The 20,530-nt window shown below is 65.5% G+C and overlaps 1 protein-coding gene across 1 annotated transcript; it reads left to right on the plus strand.

Moving 5' to 3' along the window:
• Positions 1-136: 136 nt before the first annotated feature.
• Positions 137-18,631, plus strand: CNOT9 (CCR4-NOT transcription complex subunit 9). The gene is made up of 8 exons (XM_029075720.2): positions 137-205; positions 2,934-3,113; positions 8,558-8,673; positions 10,298-10,407; positions 13,418-13,527; positions 14,964-15,062; positions 16,339-16,430; positions 18,373-18,631. The coding sequence occupies exons 1-8, from the start codon at positions 182-184 to the stop codon at positions 18,539-18,541; spliced, it is 900 nt and encodes a 299-aa protein (XP_028931553.1). The 5' UTR covers positions 137-181; the 3' UTR covers positions 18,542-18,631.
• Positions 18,632-20,530: the final 1,899 nt, after the last annotated feature.

Consider the following 20,530-nt stretch of genomic DNA (forward strand, 5'->3'; position numbering starts at 1 on the left):
GGAGGGGAGGGGAGGGGGCGGATGGCGGCGGAGGCGGCGGCGGCGGCCCGGAGGCGGCGGCGGCGGCGGGCCTGAGCCGGCCTTGCTGCGGGCGGCGGCCCGGGCCTGGGCCTGGGCCTGGACTGGAGCATCCTCCTCTTCCTCCTCCTCCTCCTCTTCCTCCTCCTCCTCCTCCTCCATCATGCACAGCCTGGCGACGGCGGCGGTGAGTGGCGGCCCCGGGACCCCCGGGCCTTCCCGGCCCAGCCCTCGGCCCTCCCCCTCCGGGACCCTCCCTGCACCTCGTGGCGCTCCCTCCCTCCCTCCCGACGGGCAGGCAGACAGACAGACATTCGCCCATCCAATCGTATGGCCTCAACGCTCACTCTGTGCAGAGCGCTGGACTAAGCGCTTGGAAAGCCCCGTGCATTCAACCGTATTGAGCGCTCCGTGCAGAGCACGGAGCTCAGCGCTCGGAAAGGCCCGTGCGTTCGTTCGATCGTCTTTATCGAGCTCTGACTCTGTGCAGAGCACTGAGCTCAGCGCTCGGAAAGGCCCGTGCGTTCGTTCGGTCGTCTTTATCGAGCCCTGACTCTCTGCAGAGCCCTGGACTGAGCGCTTGGAAAGCCCGATTCATTCATTCAATTGAATTGATTGAGCGCTGTGTGCAGAGCACTGGACTGAGCGCTTGGAAAGCCCCATTCACTCCTTCTGTTGTATTGACTGAGCGCTCTGGGCAGAACACTGGACTAAGCGCCCGGAGAGTCCCATTCATTCATTCATTCAGTCGTATTTATCGAGCGCTGACTCTGCCCGAGCAGTGTAGTAAACGCTTGGAAAGCCCCACTCATTCATACTCCGCCAAGCAGTGTCGTAGGCGCTTGGAAAGTCTGATTCATTCGTTCAGTGGTACTTCTAGAGCGCCGACTGTGCGGAGCACTGGACTAAGCGCTTGGAAAGCCCAACTGGGCACTAAAAAGAGTCGAACCCCAACCACGGCAGACTCTGGGGGGGGGATGGACAGCCGAAAAAGTAAAGAGGCAGCGTCACCCTCTCCCTGGCCCACCCCTGGCCCATCCCTGGCCCATCCCTGGCCCATCCCTGGCCCTCTTGGCCCTCTGTCCTTTCCTCCTTTCACTCGTTTATTCATTCAGTCGTACGGATCGAGCGCTTACTCTGTGCAGGCCACTCTAGTAAGCGGTCGGAAAGTCCCATTCATTCATTCAGTCGTATTTATCGAGGGCCGACTCTCTGCGGAGCGCCGGACTAAGCGCTCGGAGAGTCCCGTGCCTTCGGCCGTCTCTGTCGAGCGTTTACCCTGTGCGGAGCGCCGGACTGAGCGCTCGGAGAGGCCCGTGCATTCGTTCAGTCGTATCTATCGAGCGCCGACCCTGTGCGGAGCCCCGGACTGAGCGCTCGGAAAGCCCGATTCGGCCCCGAAAAGGGTCGATTCCCCCGCCCACGGCCGGCGCGCGGTCCCCGGCGCCGAACAGGTAGAGAGGCGGCGGCGGCGGCCTCTCCCCGGCCCATCCCTGGCCCCCGTGGCCCTCTGTCCGTTCGTCCCTTCGTCCGGCCGTACGTACTGAGCGCTCGCCGTCTGCAGAGCACTGGGGTCCGCTCTCGGAAAGTCCAGTTTAGCGGTAAAGAGAGACGATCCCTGCCCACGCCGGGCTCGCGGTCTACGGGGGGCTGGGGGGAGATGGACGGCCGAACGAATAAATAGGCATCGGTGTCCTCTCCCCGGTCCCTCTGCGGCCCCTGCGGACTCAGCTCTTGACACTCGGTCGTATTTCTTGAGCGCTCGCTGTGCGCAGAGCGCCGGACCGAGCGCTTGGAACGGACAGTTCGGCAACAGAGAGAGAGAGAGAGAGAGAGACCGTCCCTGCCCGACGACGGGCTCTCGGCCTCCGTCCTCTCCCCGGGCCGTTCCCGGACGCTGACCTCCGTCCTCTCCCCGGGCCGTCCCCCGCCCTCCGTAGGTCCGATCCAAGACGTGGGTCCTGATCCCCGCGCCGCCACTTGTCTGCCCTGTGACCTTGGGGCCAGCCGCTCGACTTCTCTGGGCCTCGGTCGCTTCGTCTGCAGAAGGGGGGTGGAGACTCTGAGCCCCACGGGGGACAACCCGATGATCTACCCCGGTGCTGAGAGCGGCGTCTGGCCCGTAGCGAGCGCTTAACGAGTCCCGTCGTTATTATCATCATCGTCGTCCTCTCCCCAGACCATCCCCGGCCCCAGCTCTCCATCCTCCCCCAGGACCATTCCTGGACCCCCGTCCTCTCCCCCCCAGACCGTCCCCGCTTCCCGTGGCCCCGAGGGTCCGTAATCATAATAATAAAGGTATTTATTAAGTGCCGACTGTGTGCCAAGCCCGTACTGATAAGCTCTAGGGTAGATACAAGCAGATCGGGCTGGACACGGTCCCTGTCCCACATGGGACTCGCAGTCTCCGTCCCCATTTTGCAGATGAGGTAACTGAGGCCCAGTGAGGTGATTTGCCCAAGGTCACACAGCAGACAAATGGCGGAGCCCAGATTAGAACCCAGGTCCTTGTGACTCGCGGGCCCGGGCTCTGTCCACTGCGCCATGCTGCCTTTCCATCCCCTTCCCGGCCCGTTCCCGTGGCCCCAGCTCTCCCTCCTCTCGCCAGACCCTCCCTGGCCCTCCATCGTAATAATAATAACGTCGGTGTTTGTTAAGCGCTTACGATGCGCAGAGCGCCGTTCTAAGCGCTGGGAATGGACAGATCGGCAACAGACAGAGACGGTCCCTGCCCTCCGACGGGCTCCCGGTCTGATCGGGGGAGACGGACTCCCCGCCCGTCACCCCCTCTGGTCCGTCGCTTCGTCGTGGGCAGGGGAAGGCGCCTGCTCGCCGGCCTCGCCCTAGCGTCGGGCGCGGCGCGGGGGAAGCGCCGGGGCCGCTCAGGTGTCCTCCTTCCCTCCCTCCCCGTACAGCCCGTCCCCACGGCGCTGGCCCAGGTGGATCGGGAGAAGATCTATCAGTGGATCAACGAGCTGTCGAGCCCCGAGACCCGGGAGAACGCCCTGCTGGAGCTCAGTAAGAAGCGCGAGTCCGTCCCCGACCTGGCTCCCATGCTGTGGCACTCGTTCGGAACCATCGCCGCGCTCCTGCAGGTGAGGCAAGGGGCGGGGACCCCCCCCCCCGGACCCCCGGCGCGGGGGACCCCTTCCTCCCCCGTCGTCGCGACCGCGGCGGGGGTTGGTGAACGGTGCCGATAACGTCGGTATTCGGTAAGCGCCCGCTACGTGCCGAGCGCCGGGGGAGGTACGGGGTCATCGGGTTGGCCCACGGGAGGCTCGCGGTCTTCTTTGACAGGTGAGGGGACCGAGGCCCGGAGAAGCGAAGTGACTCGGCCGAGGTCGCACAGCCCGACGGGTGGCGGAGCCGGAATCCGAACCCGTGACCTCCGACCTCCAAGCCCGGGCTCTTTCCACCGAGCCGCGCCGCCTCCGCTCGCTACGTGCCGAACGCTGTCAATGATAGCGACGCCGGCATTTGTCGAGCGCTTACTACGTGCCGAGCGGCGTTCCGGGCGCTGGGGCAGACGCAGGGGAATCGGGTCGTCCCACGTGGGGCTCACGGTCTTCATCCCCGTTTTCCAGGTGAGGGAACCGAGGCCCCGAGAAGTGAAGTGACTCGCCCAGAGTCACCCGGCTGACAAGTGGCGGAGCCGGGATTCGAACCCGTGATCTCGGACTCCAAAGCCCACGCTCTTTCCACTGTGCCACGCTGCGTGCTGCTTCGCCGTTGTGAGCGCTGGGGGAGGTCCGCGGTCATCGGGTTGTCCCACGTGGCGCTCAGCGTGGCTCGGTGGAAAGAGGCCCGGGCTCGGGAGTCAGACGGTACGGGTTCGAATCCCGGCTCCGCCGCCCGTCAGCCGTGGGCGAGTCACTTCCCTTCTCTGGGCCTCAGTGACCTCATCTGGAAAATGGGGATGAAGACTGAGCCTCCCGTGGGACGACCCGATGACCCCGTATCTCCCCCAACGCTTAGAACGGTGTTCTGCACCTAGTAAGCGCTTCCGAGATACCGACGTTGTTGTCGTTATTCGTCCCCATTTTCCAGATGAGGCCACCGGGGCCCGGAGAAGTGAAGTGACTTGCCCAAAGTCACACGGCCGATAAGCGACGGAGCGGGGATTAGAACCCATGACCTTCTGACTCCCGGGCCCGGGCTCTAGCCACTAGGCCGTGCTCCTCCACCAGCCCCGCCCGCCTCCGCGGGAGCAACCCGGGATATCTGTTGCCGGGGTGGCGAGTGCGGGGCTCCGCCCAGAAGCGGCGTGGCCGGGTGGTTAGAGCCCAGGCCTGGGAGTCAGAAGAGCCTGGACTCTGACCCCGGCTCTGCCGCCTGACTGCCGAGGGACCGTGGGCGAGTCACTTCGCTTCTCCGGGCCTCAGTTCCCTGCTCCGGAGAACGGGGAGGGAGATCGGGAGTCACGAGGTCGTGGGTTCCGATCCCGGCTCGGCCTCCCGTCTACTGCGTCACCTTGGGAAAGTCCCTTGGTTTCTCAGGCCTCGGTTTTCTCATCTGTCAACTGAGGATCGAGCCCCGTGCGGGACGGGGACTCCGTCCAACCTGATCCGCTCGTGTCCGTGGCGAGCCGCCCCCCCCCCCGGCTCCCACCGACCCCCAACCCCGACCCGCCCGGGCCGGGGGACCCTCGGGGGCACGTGGCAGGATTTCACCCCACGCCTCCGCTCGCCGAGGTTACCGGGGAGGGTTTTTGACTCGGTTTTCCCGACGTGCCGGCGGGTGACACGTACCCACGCTCTCCCCCGCTCCGCTCCGCCGAGGGTCCGATGCCGGTCTGCGGGCGGGGGGGGCCCGTCGGGCCCGGGCTGCTCCTCGCCGCTTCCGACCGCCGCGGCTCTCCCGCCGCGTCTCGGCGGGCCTCTGGGTCGCTTCTCCGCGGGCCTCTGTCTGCGGGCCCTCTCCTCTGCCGCTTCCCCGCGGGCCTCTGCGGCCCCTCTCTGCGTGCCCCTGTCTGCGGGCCCTCTCCGTGCCTCCGTCTCCCTGCCCTCTTCTGTGCCGCTTCTCTGCGTGCCCCGTCTGCGTGCCCTCTCTGTGCGGCTTCTCTTCGTGCCTCTGCCTACGTGCCCTCTTCTGTGCCGCTTCGCTGCGTGCCCCGTCTGCGTGCCCTCTCTGTGCGGCTTCTCTTCGTGCCTCTGCCTACGTGCCTTCTTCTGTGCCGCTTCTCTGCGTGCCCCGCCTGCGTGCCCTCTCTGTGCCGCTTCTCTTCGTGCCTCTGCCTACGTGCCTTCTTCTGTGCCGCTTCTCTGCGTGCCCCGTCTGCGGGCCCTCTCTGTGTAGCTTCTCTTCGTGCCTCTGTCTGCGTGCCCTCTTCTGTGCCGCTTCTCTGCGTGCCCCGTCTGCGTGCCCTCTCTGTGTGGCTTCTCTTCGTGCCCCTGTCTACGTGCCCTTTTCTGTGCCGCTTCTCTGCGGGCCTCTGTCTGCGGGCCCTCTCTTTGCCGCTTCTCCGCACGCCCCTGTCTGCGGGCCCTCTCTGTGCCGCTTCTCCGCACGCCCCTGTCTGCGGGCCCCATCTCCGTGCCCTCTCTGTGCCGCTTCTCTTCGTGCCTCTGTCTCCGCGCCCTCTTCTGTGCCGCTTCTCTGCACGCCTCTGCCTACGTGCCCTCTTCTGTGCCGCTTCTCTGCATGCCCCGTCTGCGTGCCCTCTCTGTGCCGCTTCTCTTCGTGCCTCTGCCGACGTGCCCTTTTCTGTGCCGCTTCTCTTCGTGCCTCTGTCTCCGTGCCCTTTTCTGTGCCGCTTCTCTGCGTGCCCCGTCTGCGTGCCCTCTCTGTGCCGCTTCTCTGCGTGCCCCGTCTGCGTGCCCTCTCTGTGCCGCTTCTCTGCGTGCCCCGCCTGCCTGCCCTCTCTGTGCCACTTCTCTTCATGCCTCTGTGTGCCCTTTTCTGCGCCGCTTCTCTTCATTCCCCTGTCTGCGGGCCCTCTCTGTGCCGCTTCTCTTCATGCCTCTGCCGACGTGCCCTCTTCTCTGCCGCTTCTCTGCATGCCCCTGTCTGCGGGCCCTCTCTGTGCCGCTTCTCTTCGTGCCTCTGCCTACGTGCCCTCTTCTCTGCATGCCCCTGTCTCCGTGCCCTATTCTGTGCCGCTTCTCTGCGTGCCCCTGTCTCCGTGCCCTCTCTGTGCCTCCGGGTGCCCCGCCGCTCGCCGCTTCTACGTGCCCCCTCTGCGATTCAAAGCGACCGCCTTCTACCCGCCTTAGGTGTGGCAGCCGGGGCTGCGCGTGCCAGTCGTCGAGGGGTCCGGGCCCGGTAACGGGTTGAGCGGGGAGAGGAAACCCCGCCTCCCTCCGCGCCCCGTCCCCACGGGCCGCCGGTCGCCTGTCCTCGGGTCGAGCCCCTCAGCGCCTCGGCACAGTCTCTCCCTTCTTGACGTTGGCGGGTTCACAGACAGTCACTGAGAGAGGCAGCTTGTCGTGGGCTCCCCATAGTATCCTCCCCAGTGCTTATCACAGTGCCCGGCGCATAGTAAGCGCTTACCAAATACCACCGCGCTATTATTTTTTTTCTCCGGGCCTCAGTTCCCTCATGTGTAAAATGGAGATTAAGACCGTGGGCCCCTTGTGAGACAGAGACCGTGTCCAAACCGGTTATCTCGTATCCACCCCGGCGCTTGGTACAGTGCCCGGCGCATAGTAAGCGCTTACCAAATACCACCGCAGTATTATTATTTTTCTCCGGGCCTCAGTTCCCTCATGCGTAGAACGGGGATTAAGACTGTGGGCTCCATGTGGGACGGAGACCGTGTCCAAACTGGTTATCTCGTGTCCACCCCAGCGCTTAGTTCAGTGCCTGGCACAAGGTGAGCGCTTAACAGATACCATCAGATGAACAAATCGCATCGGTCGGTTGTTTCGTCCGGAACTCGCCGGGATAAGTTGATTAGGTTGGACCCAGTCCCTGTCCCACGGGGGGCTCACAGTCATCCAAGGAGGAGGGGATAGGATCTAAACCCCGTCTGACAGAAGAGGAAGGTGAGGCCCAGAGAAGTGAAGTGACTTGCCCAAGGTCACACAGCAGACAGCTGGTAGAGCCGGGATTAGAACCCATGACCTTCTAACTCCCAGGCCCGGGCTTTATCCACTAGGCCACACTGCTTATCATTCATTCAGCAGTATTCATTTATTCGATCGTATTTATTGAGCACTCGCTGTGTGCAGAGCACCGTACTGAGCGCTTGGGAGAATACAACAGAACAATTCATTCAATAGTATTTATCGAGCGCTTACTACGTGCAGAGCACCGGACTAAGCGCTTGGAATGAACAAGTCGGCGACAGATAGAGACGGTGCCCGCCGCCTGACGGGCTCACGTTCTGATCGGGGAATAAACAGACATCCCCTCCCCGCAACGAGCTTAATGATTTCGGGTATTGGTTAAATACCTACTGCGTGCCAGGCCCTGTGCTGAGCGCCGGGGTGGGTGCAGGTTGATCGGGTCGGACACAGTCCCTGTCCCACGTGGGGCTCCCGGTCTCCAGCACCATTTTCCGGATGAGGGAACTGAGGCACCGGAAAGTGAAGTGACGTGCCCACGGTCACCCAGCAGACAAGTGGCGGAGCTGGGATTAGAACCCACGACCTTGTGATTCCCAGCCCCGGGCTCTATCCCCCGCGCCGCTTCTCACCACGCCGTGCCGCCGGAAGACCCTGTTCCCGTCCTCTAGACCGTGAGCTCGTCGTGTCCAGGGATCGTCACTCTTTATCGTCGTCTTCTCCCGGGCGCTTAGTCCAGTGCTCTGCACCCAGTAAGCGCATAGTAAATTCCACTGAATGATTGGATGGCTGACCCAAGCACTTGGGAAAGTTCGAGACAACACAGTTGGTGTTTGTTAAGCGCTTACTATGTGCCGGGCACCGTTCTGAGCGCCGAGGGAGATACAGGGTCATCGGGTCGTCCCGCGGGAGGCTCACGGTTAATCCCCATTTTCCAGACGAGGTCACCGAGGCACAGAGAAGCGAAGCGACTCGCCCACGGTCACACGGCTGACGGGTGGCAGAGCCGGGAGTCGAACCCATGACCCCTGACTCCGAAGCCCAGGCTCTTTCCACTGAGCCACGCTGCTTCCCCATATATTAGAGAAGCAGCCTGGCCTAACGGGTGGAACCCAGGCCCGGGGGTCGGGAGGTCATGGCTTCTAATGCCGTCTGCTGGGCGACCTCGGGCAAGTCGCTTACCTTCCCCGTGCCTCAGTTCCCCCATCTGCAAAACGGGGGTGAAGACCGTGACCCCCCAGGTGGGACAGGGACCGTGTCCAACCCGATTACCTCGTACCCACCCCGGCGCTTAGAACGCAGTGCCTGGCCCGTAGTAAGTGCTTGACTTACTACGTAGTAAGTAAGTGATCACCCTCGTCGTCCCGCCGCGCACGTACAGTGCGACGCAAATGCCGTAACTATTATGATTATTGCTCGGCCGGAGCCCGGGTGCGGTGCGACGGAGGGGGAGACGGAAGCTAATCCGAATAAAGGAGCGGCGGATCTCATTCGGATTACGGTCGCTAACGAATCCCACTGTCGGTCGGATGCAGGAGATTGTAAATATCTACCCCTCCATCAACCCGCCGACGCTGACAGCTCACCAGTCCAACCGCGTGTGCAATGCCTTGGCCCTGCTGCAGTGTGTCGCCTCCCACCCGGAAACCAGGTAAGCCCGGTGGTCGGCGCGGGCCGGCTCGCTTCGGAAGGAGCCGGCGACTTCCGGGCTCCCTGGGAGTAACGACGATAATAATCAAGTGCCCGGTACGTGCCGGGTTCTAAGCGCTGGGGTGCGATCGGGTCGTCCCACGTGGGGCTCACGGTTTAAATCGGAGGGAGGAGGATCGACTCCCCGTGTTAGAGTTGAAGATGTGGCCTCCGGCTTCCGAGTCCCCGGCCACGAGTGCGGAACTCAGAAGAAGCGCGACTGAGGCGTTGGGTACAGTGCTCTATGCACAGTGAGCCCTCAGTAAGTAGGAGAAGAGGAGAGGAAGGGCAACACGGTGGTGAAGAGAGCATGGGCCTGGGAATCGCCGGGCAGATGAGGGGACCGAGGCACGGAGAAGTGACGTGACTCGTCCAGAGTCGCCCGGCTGATTAGCGGCGGGGCCGGGATTAGAACCCAAGTCCTGTGACTCCCGAGCCCGGGCTCCTGCCGCGGAGCCACGCGGCTCCTCGTGGCCAAGCCGCTTCCCGGAGCCGGGCCCGCGTCTGCCAACTCCGCCACTCCGTTCTTATGTACGTTTGTTGGCCTGTCGTCCTCTCCCGAGCGCTTGGCCCGGTGCTCCGCGCACAGTCGGCGCTCAGTAAGTAGGCTCGTCGTGGGCGGGGACCGTGTTTATTCTCGTACCGGACTCTCCCGAGATCTCGATCCACTACCGAGCGCCAGATGATAGTAACAGCGGTATTTATCAAGTGCCGACTGCGTGCCCGGCACCGTCCTAAACACTGGGGTGTCGGGTTGGACGCAGTCCCCGATAATGTCGGTATCTGTTAAGCGCTTACTAGGTGCAGGGCACCGTTCTAAGCGCCGGGGGAGATACGGGGTCATCGGGTCGGCCCACGGGAGGCTCACCGTTAATCCCCATTTTCCAGATGAGGGAACTGAGGCCCAGAGAAGTGACGCGACTCGCCCACGGTCACACGGCTGACGAGTGGCAGAGCCGGGAGTCGAACCCGTGACCTCTGACTCCGAAGCCCAGGCTCTTTCCACTGGGGCTCGCCGTCTTCGACCCCATTTTCCCGATGAGGGAACTGAGGCCCAGAGAAGTGAAGAGACTTGTCCCTGGTCACCCAGCAGGCAAGCGGCGGAGCCGGGATCAGAACCCAGGTCCCTTCTGACTCCTCTGGCTGTAGCCACTAGACCACGCCGCTTCTCTGTAGTGTGCGGCATTGACGCCGCCCCCCCCCCCCCCGGCCCCGGCCCCGGCCCCATCTTCCCGCCCTCCCCAACTCGGGGGTCCGGAGGACGGACGGGGCGTGGAACCGTCTCCGCATTTCCCGAGCGGCCTTTGGGGAGAGCGGGAACGCCGGTGGCTCTCCGGGGGGTCCGTTCGGCCGTACTTATCGAACGCTCACTGTGCGCGGAGCACCGTCCCAAGCGCCTGGGAGAGTCCGGGAGAACAGTAAACGGACCCATCCCCCGCCCACAGGGAGCCGACCAGCTGGGCCAGGTGGATCCCCCCCCCCCCCCAGCCGCGGGTGGAGAGGAGAGGCTTGGGGGGCCGGGTCGGCGCGTCGGGGGGCCGAGGGCGGGACGGGCGGCGGTGACGGGGTCCCGTTCTCTCGGCCAGGTCTGCGTTCCTCGCCGCCCACATCCCCCTCTTCCTCTACCCCTTCTTGCACACCGTCAGCAAGACCCGTCCTTTCGAGTACCTGCGCCTCACCAGCCTCGGGGTCATCGGTAAGTGGCGGGCGCGGCGGGGGCCCGAGCCGCCCAGCCTTGCGCCGGTCCGTCCCGGGGCCGCCCTGCCGCCTGGCCGCCCTCTCCCGGCCCCCTCCCTCCACGCCCCGCTGCGCGGCCCCCTCCCCCCGTCCCCCGGGCGAGGACCGCGGGGCGGTGGCGGGGGGGTTGGTCGGCAGACCCCCCCCCGCCGCCCCCGTCTCGGGGTCAGGAGGGCGGGCGGGCGGGCCGCGGCGGCCTTCGGGGAGAGGGCCCGGTCGCCCCGTAACCGGTTGCCGGGGATCAAAGCCAAGTCCCAGATCTCTTTTTGAGGGGAGCAAAGGGCGGCTCTCAGCAGGGACTGTCTGCTTTTCTCTCTTTCTCTTTTTCCTCTCTCTCTCTCTGTCTTTCCCTTTCTAGCTCTCCCCCTCTCTCTTTCTATCTCTCTCCTTCTTTCTTTCTCTTTCCATCTCTTTCTCTTCTCTCCCTCTTTCTATCTCTCCTCTTTCCCTATCCCTCTCTTTCCCTTTCTCTCCCTTTTTCTTTCTATCTCTCGTTCTCTTCTTTCTCTCTCCCCCCCCTTTGTCTAGCTCTCCCTTTCTCCCTGTCCCTCTCTTTTTTTGATCTTTCTCTTTCTCTTCTTTCCCTCCCGCCCTCTCCCTCATTCCTTCCACCGAGCCGTCAGGCCAGAATGCCGAGGATTTGGGAGCTGCCCCCTGAGTGGCCCCGTTCTCTCTGCACGGCAGCCACGTGGCGCATCCCCGGCCTGGATCGGGGTCTCCTGTGGGGGGCGGGGGAAGCCCCTGGGGGGGTTTGCCCCCGGGCTCTAATCTTGGAGGAATCGAGGCCGGGCCGTTCGGGCTCCGGCTTCCAGTTGGGGAGGAGGGGGCGGCTTCAGGGACTCCGGGGGCTCGGCCGCATCGGGGGGCTCCTCCCCATCTCGGCGTCCGGGTGCGGCCGGGTCGGGCGTCTCGGCTAATCCCAGATCGGCCTGGGAGCCGAAACCTGGAGGCTGGTGTTTTTAATCAGATTTGGCGCTCACGGCGCGCCACGACTTGTACTAGGCCCTGGGGGGAGAGAGAAGCGAGTCGGGTTGGTCCCGATCCCACGTGGGGCTCACCCTCTTAAATCCCCATTTTACAGATGAGGGAACTGAGGCGCGGTGAAGTGACTTAACGAGGTCACGCAGTAGACAAGTGGCGAAGCTGGGATTAGAACCCGGGTCCTCTGGCTCCCAGTCCCGGGCTTTCTCCACGAGGCCACCCTGCCCTCGTCACGCCTCAGGTGGTGAGGGTTCGGTCTTGGCCGCAGACGAGCCTGGAGCCGCAGGGGCTGAGCCGCCGGGGCCGGCGACTCCGCTTCTGGGGCCCGAGGCCTTTCTAACGACCCGCTGCGGCCTCCCCCGGGCCTCCCCCGGCCTTCTCGTGCCTGGTGGGTGAAGCCGCTCAGCCTTAAATCCCCACCGTCGTACCCGCCCGCCGGGCCCCGCCCCGGCTAAGCCGTAGAGGCCCGCGGGCTCCGCTTCCGAGGCTTTGAGGGGTTTCTAACGACCCCTCCGGGATGCCCCTTCCGGGCCCTGAGGCTTTTCTAACGACCCGTTATGGCCGCCCCCGGCCCGCACGGATCCTTCACTGCCTCACCCCGGCGGGAGCCTTCCCCGCCTCCCCGAAGCCCTGGGGGCCGGCCGGCTCCGTTTCCGAGGCCCGAGGTGTTTCTGACAACCCTTCGTGGCCGCCCGCGGCCTGCAGCGGTCTTCGCCGCCTCACGGTCGGGCGGACGAAGACGCGCGGCCTAGACGCCCACGGTCAGACCCGCCCACCTTCCCCGGCATCCCACGCCGTCGAGGCTGGCCGGCTTTGCTTCCGGGGCGTCTCCGACGACCCATCGTGGCCGTTCCGGCCCGCAGCGGCCTTCGCCGCCTCGCCTCTGGTGGGAAGGGACGCGCGGCTTAGACGCCCCCGCTCAGACCCGCTCGCCGGACCAGCTCCCTCCTTCCCGGCCCTCACGCCCCTCTGCCGGGATTTAAGCATCCCCGCCTCCCTCGGGAAGAAACGGCGGGCTCTTTGGCTTTGAGTGCTGTCGCCCGCCCGTCCCCTCCGGCCCTCAGGGACCCCTTCGGACGTCCCGCGGTGTGGAGCCCCTGACAGGGCGTCTGGCCGGCCCAGGCTTCTGTCTCTGAGGGCCCCGGCTCAACTCCCGCCCGGGATTTCTAGGGGCAGTGGGGATGTGAGCGAGCGGAACCCCTAGGCCCCGGTCTCCGACGAAGGAAGGACCCGGGCCCGACCGCCCCCGGCCTCTTTGCCCGGGCAGGGGCAACGCCGCGTTGCCTCGGCTCGCCGGGCCCCCCCCCCCCCCCCCGCAGAGCAGTCTGGAGAAGTGACGGGGCCGGAGCCGCGGCAGCCCGGCACCGAGCTGCCCGAGAGACTTTGGCGAGCGATCCGGCTCCGGGCCCGTTGGCCCTCTCGTCGGCTCCTGCGGTCCAACCCCCTCGGCCCCGAGACGGGCCCGCGGGACCGCTCCCCGACGTGCAAAGGCTTGAGAGGGGGAGAGAGTCACTGTGGAAAACGAAGAGGGAGGTCGTTCCAGGCCAGAGGCGGGACGTGGGTGAGAGGTTGGCAGCGAGACAGGAGAGATGGAGGCCCGGGGAGAAGGTTGGCGTGAGAGGAGCAAAATAGGGTTGATTTGGGAGAGCGGCCAGGGGAGGTAGGCGGCGGCCAGCCGATGAAGGGCTTTAAAGCCGACGGTCAGGGGTTTCCGTTAGACGCGGAGGGGCACGGACAACCCCCGGAGGGTCTGGAGGAGAGGGGAAACACGGCCTCGACGTTTTTGAAGAAAAACGATCCGGGCGGCAGAGTGAAGTGCGGACTGGAGTGGGGAGGGACGAGAGGCAGGCAGGTCAGAAGGGCGGCCGACTCCTTAACCGAGTCATCAACGGGGATGGTGAGGGGTCTTGGTTGGAGGCGGATGGGCAAACCGCCGGAGGTGCTCGAGGAGCGGGTAAAGTGCCCTCCGTCGGCCGCGGCGTTCTCAGGCGCCCTGGTGAAGACGGACGAACAGGAGGTCATCAACTTCCTCCTGACCACGGAGATCATCCCCCTGTGTCTACGCATCATGGAGTCCGGGAGCGAACTGTCCAAGACGGTAAGTGCCGCCGGGGGCCGCCGGCCTCCACCCCCGACCGCCGGGCGCCGTCTCTCTGCCCGCCCCGGGCGGGGGCCCAGGCCGCCACCTGGGAACGGACCACCCCCCCCCGCCCCTGTGGCTAGCTTTTCCCCGTTCCCCCAGCCACGTGGGATCTTCCCGAAAGGCGGGGGGCTCGGCGTTCCTGACCGCCAGAAAGAAGACCTTGGGAAGGTGGGGGAGGGAGCTGTCATCTCACCGTGGGCGGGGAGCGAGTCTGTTTATTGTACCGTACTCTCCCAAGCGCTCAGTACAGCGCGCGGCACACAGTAAGCGCTCAGTAAATGCGATTGAATGAATGAATGTCTTAGCCCATCCCACCCCAGGGCGTTGCTGGGAAAATCCCAGTTAGTGCTCGGCCCGGGATCCGTTCCTTCATTCATTCGGTCGCATTTATTGAGCGCTTACTTTTGTGCGAAGCATTCGTCCACTCACTTGTCCGGATGGAGCACTTACTGTGTACAGAGCACCGTACTAAGCGCTTGGGAGAGGACAGTACAGTTATAAACTGACGCATTCCCTGCCCACAGCGAGCCGGCGGTCCAGAGAGGAAGGCGGGCGTGAATAGATATAAATGAATCGTGGACGTGGACCTAAGTGGTGTGGGGCCGGGAGAGGGAGAAGAGCGAAGGGAGCCAGTCAGGGTGCCGCGGGGGGGGGCGGGGGAGATGAGGAAAAGTGGGGGCTTAAGTCTGGGAAGGCCTCTGGGAGGAGGTGGGCCTTCAGAAAGGCTTTGAAAGGGGGAGGGTCATTGTCCGCGGGATGTGAGGAGGGAGGGCCTTCCAGGCCAGAGGCGGGACGGGGGCCAGGGGTCGGCGGTGAGATAGACGAGATGGAGGCCCAGCGAGGAGGTCACTAAAGGGTTTGGGAGAGGGCGATGGAACGATCAAACCGACGCACTCCCTGCCCACAGCGAGCTGACTGTCCAGAGGAGGACGCAGACATGATGAACAGAAAGAAAGAAATGAGGGAGAGGGACCTAAGCGGTGTGGGGCGGGGAGGGGAGGATGAAGAAGGGGAACGAGTCAGGGCGACGCAAAAGGGAGTGGGAGATGAGGAAAAGCGGGGGCTTAGGGAAGGCTTTTGGGAGGAGGTGGGCCCTCAGGAGGGCTTCGAAAGAGGAGGAGGGTCATCATCTGTGGGATTAGAGGAGGGAGGGCCTTCGGAGGCCGGTGGCCGGACGCGGGCCAGGGGTCGGCGGCGGGACGGGCGAGATGGAGGCCCAGTGAGGAGGTCACTCCCACGCCTGGGAGAGGACGACAGAACGATCAGCCAGACACGTTCCCTGCCCACAACGAGCTGATGTCCCCGGGGCGGCGGGGGCCACGGCCGCTGACCCCTCCCCCCCACCTTTCGCCTCCCCCCGCTCCCCCTTGCCCTCCCCGGTTTGGACCCAGGTGGCAACGTTCATCCTTCAGAAGATCCTCCTGGACGACACCGGCTTGGCCTACATCTGTCAGACGTACGAGCGCTTTTCCCACGTGGCGATGATTCTGGTGAGAGCCGGGGCCCGCCCCGCCCCCCCCCCCCCCGCCCCCCGGGGCTCCGGCCCAACCGACGACCGAATCGACGGCATTACTGAGCGCCTTCGCTGGGCGGAGCGCTGGGCCGAGTACTGTGGCTTCCCAGCTGTGCCCGTTCGTAATAACAGCGATTGTGGTATCGGTTAAGCGCTTACTGTGGGGCGGGCACTGTTCTAAGCGCTGGGGTGGAGACGAGATCATCGGGCCGGACCCGGTCCCGGTCCCACGTCTTCATCCCCATTTGACGGACGAGGAAACCGGGGCCCGGCGGAGGCGGGATTAGAACCCGTGACCTGCTGATTCCCGGGCCCGGGCTCTTTCCACTAGGCCATGCCCCCCCCCCCGGACCCCCGTTGGCCAGAAGACCGGGGGTGGGGGTGGGATGGGTGCTGCACGTTGTGCTGGCTGCTGCACGCGCGGCCATGTAGCCAGTCGGTCATATCTATTGAGCACTTACTGTGTGCAGAGCACCGTACTGAGCACTTGCAAGAGCACAATACATCAATCACTCGGTCGATCCTATTTATTGAGCACTTACCGTGTGCACAGCACTGTAGTAAACGCTTGGGAGAGGACACCGCGTCAGTCAGTCGTATTTATTGAGGGCTTCGTGCCTGCGGAGCACTGTACCGAGCGCAGGGGAGAGGACAGTGCACCAGTCAGTCAGTCGTATTGAGTGCTTAGTGTGTGCAGAGCACTGTCCTAAGCATTTGGGAGAGCACGGTGCGTGAGTCGGTGATACTTATTGAGCACTCGGAGCGTGCAGAGCACTGTACTGAGCGTTCGGGAGAGTACACTGCAGCGGCATGGCTCAGTGGAAAGAGCCCGGGCTCGGGAGTCAGAGGACGCGGTGATCCCGCCTCCGCCACTTGCCTGCCTTGTGACCTCGGGCAAGTCACGTCTCCGGGCCTCAGTGACCTCGCCTGCAAAATGGGGATTCAAAGTGATGACCTCGTGGTCTCCCCCAGCGCTTAGAACAGCGCTCAGCTAGTAGGTGCTCACCAAATGCCATCATTATGATGTCATCATTGCAGCGCATCAGTCAGTCCGGTTTATTGAGCACTTAGCTCGTGCCGGGCAGAATACTGAGCGTTTGGGGGAGTGCACCGCGTCAGTCAGCCAGCGGTGCTTACCGAGCGCTTAGCGTGTGCGGAGCACCGCGCCGAGGGCCGGGGAGCGGGCGGTAGGACGGCGGGACGGCGGCGTTGCGTGCCCCCAACCAGCGGGTCTTCCCTCCCCGCGGGGCCAGGGCAAGATGGTCCTGCAGCTGTCCAAGGAGCCGTCCGCCCGCCTGCTCAAGCACGTGGTCCGCTGTTACCTGCGCCTCTCCGACAACCCCAGGTAAGCGCCCCCCCGCTCTGCCGGGACCCCCGGCCCCGGGGTGGGGGGAGGGGGATGGGCAGCCCCTCTCCCGCCGCCCCCCGCCGAACAGCCGACCCCTCCCCCCGACCCACCCGGGGGGCCCAGCTCCCTGCAGACGCTCCCGTGACGATAATAGGGATGGTATCCGGTAAGCGCTCGCTACGTGCCGAGCGCCGCCCGAAGCGCCGGGGAGATCCGGGGTCGGCAGGTGGTCCCCCGGGGGGCTCCCAGGCTTCATCCCCCTTTTCCGGATGAGGTCACTGAGGCCCGGAGAGGTGAAGCGGCTGGCCCAAAGTCGCACAGCGGACAAGGGGCGGAGCCGGGACGAGAACCCAGGTCCTCCGACTCCCCAGCCCGGGCTCTTGCCACGGAGCCACGCTGCTGTTTTAGTCGGTGTATCTGTTAAGCGCTCGCTAGGGGCCAGGCACTGACTGTACTGAGCGCCGGGGTGGATGCCGGCTATTCGGGGTGGACACGGTCCCCGTCTCCCGTGGGGGCTCACCGTCTTCATCCCCGTTTTACAGATGAGGGAACTGAGGCACAGAGAAGAAGAATAATAGTGATTATGGTACTTAAGCACCATCTGTGTGCCGAGCGCCGTTCAGAGCACCGGAGTAGATACAGGATAATCAAGTTGGACGCGGTCCCCGTCCCCCGTGGGGGCTCACCGTCCCCATCCCCGTTTTACGGATGATGAGGGAACCGAGGCCCGGAGATTGTGGTACTTGTTAAGCACCGTCTTTGTGCCGAGCGCCGTGCAAAGCACCGGAGTAGATTCAGGATAATCAGGTTGGACACGGTCCCCGTCCCCCGTGGGGGCTCACCGCCTTCATCCCCATTGTACAGTAAGACGAGGGACCTGAGGCACGGAGAAATGAAGTGACTAGCCCAAGGTCACCCGGCAGACAAGCGGCGGAGCCGGGATTAGAACCCCCGACCTTCTGACTCCCGGGCTCGTGCTCTGTCCGCTACCCCACGCTGCTTCTGGGATTAGAACTCAGGTCCTCCTGACTCCCGGCCTGTGCTCCGCCCACTAGGCCGTGCAGCCTCGGCCCACCGCTCGCATTTACTGAGCGCTTCCCGCGGGCCGAGCGCCGTACTGAGCGGGGAGGAGACACCCTGGCCTCCGGCCCCACGCATCCCCGCGACGGTCAGACGCGACCTCTAGACCGGAAGCCCGCTGCGGGCAGGGAGTGGGTCCGTTGTTCAAGCGTACTCTCCCAAGCGCTCCGTACAGCGCTCGGCACACGGTTAGCGCTCAGTAGATACGAGGAGAACAACGAACGAAACGAACGCCCCGACGCCTCGGCCTCCTCCCCCGTCCCAGACGGAAGGCGCATCCGCTTGACCGGGAGCTCCCGGAGGGCAGGAATCACGTCCACTTGCTCTACCGTACTCTCCCGAGCGTGCAGTACAGCGCTCCGCGCGCAGCAGACCGTCAGCGGCGGTCGATGAGTCGGCCAGACCCCGTTTCACCGGAGGAGCGCGCGTGCGCCCCACGATCGGTACGGTGCCCGGCACAGAGTGAGCGCTCAACGAATACCGTAATAACTTAGAGAGGCGGCGTGGCCCGGTGGCGGGAGCCCAGGCCTGGCAGTCGGAAGGTCGTGGGTTCAGATCCCGGCTCTGCCGCTTGTCAGCTGAGTGACTTTGGGCGAGTCACTTCACTCCTCTGGGCCTCGGTGACCTCGTCTGTAAAATGGGGGCGAGGACCGGGAGCCCCACGGGGGACAGCCTGTTCACTTCGTATCCCCCCAGCGCTTAGAACGGAGCGTGGCACCTAGTAAGCGCTTAACGAACGCCAGGGTCGTCGTCGTCGCCTCCCCCCGCCCCGGCCCCCGCCCCCCGCCCCGGCGCGTGCCCTCGGCCAGGGTGGGTTTATCTGTCGGCGTCCCCGGTCGGCCTCTCTTCCCTGATGTAGGGCACGTGAGGCGCTCAGACAGTGCCTCCCCGACCAGCTGAAGGACACCACCTTCGCCCAGGTGCTCAAGGACGACACGACCACCAAGCGCTGGCTCGCCCAGCTGGTGAAGAACCTGCAGGAGGGGCAGGTGACGGACCCCCGCGGCATCCCCCTCCCGCCTCAGTGACGGGGAGAGCCGCGGGGCGGCGGCCAGGGGAAGCGGCTCGGGTCTCCCGCCCGTCGCGCACGGACCGCCCCGCCGGCGGGCGACCCCCGGAGCCCCCGGCTCGGCCCCCCGGCCGGCCGCGGGGCGGGCCGCCCTCCCGGGAGGGTCGCCCGCGCTGCCCCCCGACCCCGGCCGGGGAGGCCGGGCGGGGGGCGACACCAGCACACGCCCGCTCCCCTCCCCCGTCCGGCTCCCCTCCCCGTCCCTCCGGGTCGGCGACCCCGGGCACGGCGGGCGCCCGGGACCGAGCTTCCGCGGGCCGTCCGCCCGCCGACTAGATAGTTCTCCGTCCCTCCCTCGATCCCTCCGCCGCCCGGCTCCTCCCGCGGCGGCGGGGGGCCCGGCCCGGACCGATCGGGGGTCCGCGGGCCGCGGCGGCCCGGCGAAGAGCCGACCCGGCCTCCTCCTCACCACGGGGAGGCCGGAGGCGGCCGGCCAGGAGCCGGCGCGCCTCCGCCCCGGACCTCCTCCCCTCCCTCCCGCCACCCTGGTCCGGGGGGCGGCCGGAGGAGGCGGCGGCGGCACCGGAACCGGTCTCAGCCGGCCGGGTCAGATTTCTACGACTGCGCCGGCGGGGGACGGTCCGTCGCCCGCCCCTCCACCGACCACCAGACGTTCCCCCTGACGGGCCGACGGGGACTTCAGGTCGCCGTAAAGGCGCGCGCGCGGTCCCGGTTGACGTGAGCCCCGGAGGCCCCTTCGGGCCCCGGCCGGCTGAAAGAGAGCCGCTCCGGGCCCGGCGGCCAACCCCGGCGGAGGGGAACGGGATCCCCGTTGGCGTTCGGACCGCGCCGCTGCCAACACGGGGGCTCTTCTGAGCCGGCTGTCCTCGGGGTAGCCGGCCTCGCGGGTTGGCCCCAGCCTCGCCCGCGCCGGGAGGGCGGCGACGAGGCGGTCCCGGGAAGCGCGTGGGGGCGGGATCCCGGGAGGCGCCTCCTCCGACCCCGGCCGGACCCTCCGTCCTCACCCCTCCCCTCACCGCTGAGCCAAAGGTCCCGTCCCGTCCGCCCGCCCCCCCGCCCCCGCCCCCGGCCGGGGAAGGCCCCGTCTCTCCCCGTCGATCTCCGCCGCCTCCACCGCCCGCCGCGTGTCGGCCACGTGACTCTGCCAGTAGTGTCTTAACTCCCGGCCCCGTCCGTCTCGGCCGGCCCGGACCCCTCGTCGAGGGTGGCGGGGGCGGGGGGGACCGTTCGTTTTTGCCATGGGTTCTCGAGAGAGGAGAGGAGAATGCTTCTGTTTTTGTATCAGACAAATAAAAAATAAGGCATTTCCGGAAGTCGGCCTGCGTTTCCAAGGAGCGGCGGACCGCGCGGGTCGCCGAGCCGCGGAGGGAGGGGAAGCCCCCGCCCCCCCGCATCATTCGATCGTATTCGGTAGCAGTGAGCATAATAACCGTGGTGTTTGCGAAGCGCGCTTACTGTGGGCCCAGCGGCGTACTGAGCGCCGGGGTGGATACAAGCACGTCGGGATGGACCCGGGCCCCGTCCCACGTGGGCCTCGCGGTCCCCATCCCCGTTTTGCAGAGGAGAGAACGGAGGCCCGGAGAAGTGAAGTGACCCCGTCGAGGTCACAGAGCAGACGTGGGGCGCGGCGGGGATTAGAACCCGTGACCTTCCGACCCCCGGGCCCGAGCTCCATCTGAGCGCTCGGGAGAGTCCGACGGAACAAGCAGCGTGGCTTCGTGGAAAGAGCACAGTCTCGGGAGTCAGAGGCCGTGGCTTCTAATCCCGGATCCGCCACTCGTCGGTTGTGTGACCTTGGGCAAGTCACTTCGCTTCTCTGGGCCTCGGTTACCTCTTTAAAATGGGGGTGAAGACTGTGAGCCTCACGCGGGACAACCTGATCACCTTATATCTACCCCGGGGCTTGGCACGTAGTAAGCCCTTAACAAATACCAACATCATTGTCATTAACAATAAACAGACACATTCCCTTGCCCACAGCGAGCTG

The sequence above is a fragment of the Ornithorhynchus anatinus genome, chromosome 1 (genome assembly GCF_004115215.2).
Source record: "Ornithorhynchus anatinus isolate Pmale09 chromosome 1, mOrnAna1.pri.v4, whole genome shotgun sequence".
Lineage (NCBI taxonomy): Eukaryota > Metazoa > Chordata > Mammalia > Monotremata > Ornithorhynchidae > Ornithorhynchus > Ornithorhynchus anatinus.

Excerpts from the sequence above, each read along its gene's own strand:
- CNOT9 (XM_029075720.2), top strand. The coding sequence starts at position 182 with ATGCACAGCCTGGCGACGGCGGCG. Across the intron at positions 8,674-10,297 it reads GCCTCCCACCCGGAAACCAG|GTCTGCGTTCCTCGCCGCCC; the intron begins GTAAGCCCGGTG and ends TCTCTCGGCCAG. Across the intron at positions 16,431-18,372 it reads CGCCTCTCCGACAACCCCAG|GGCACGTGAGGCGCTCAGAC; the intron begins GTAAGCGCCCCC and ends TCCCTGATGTAG.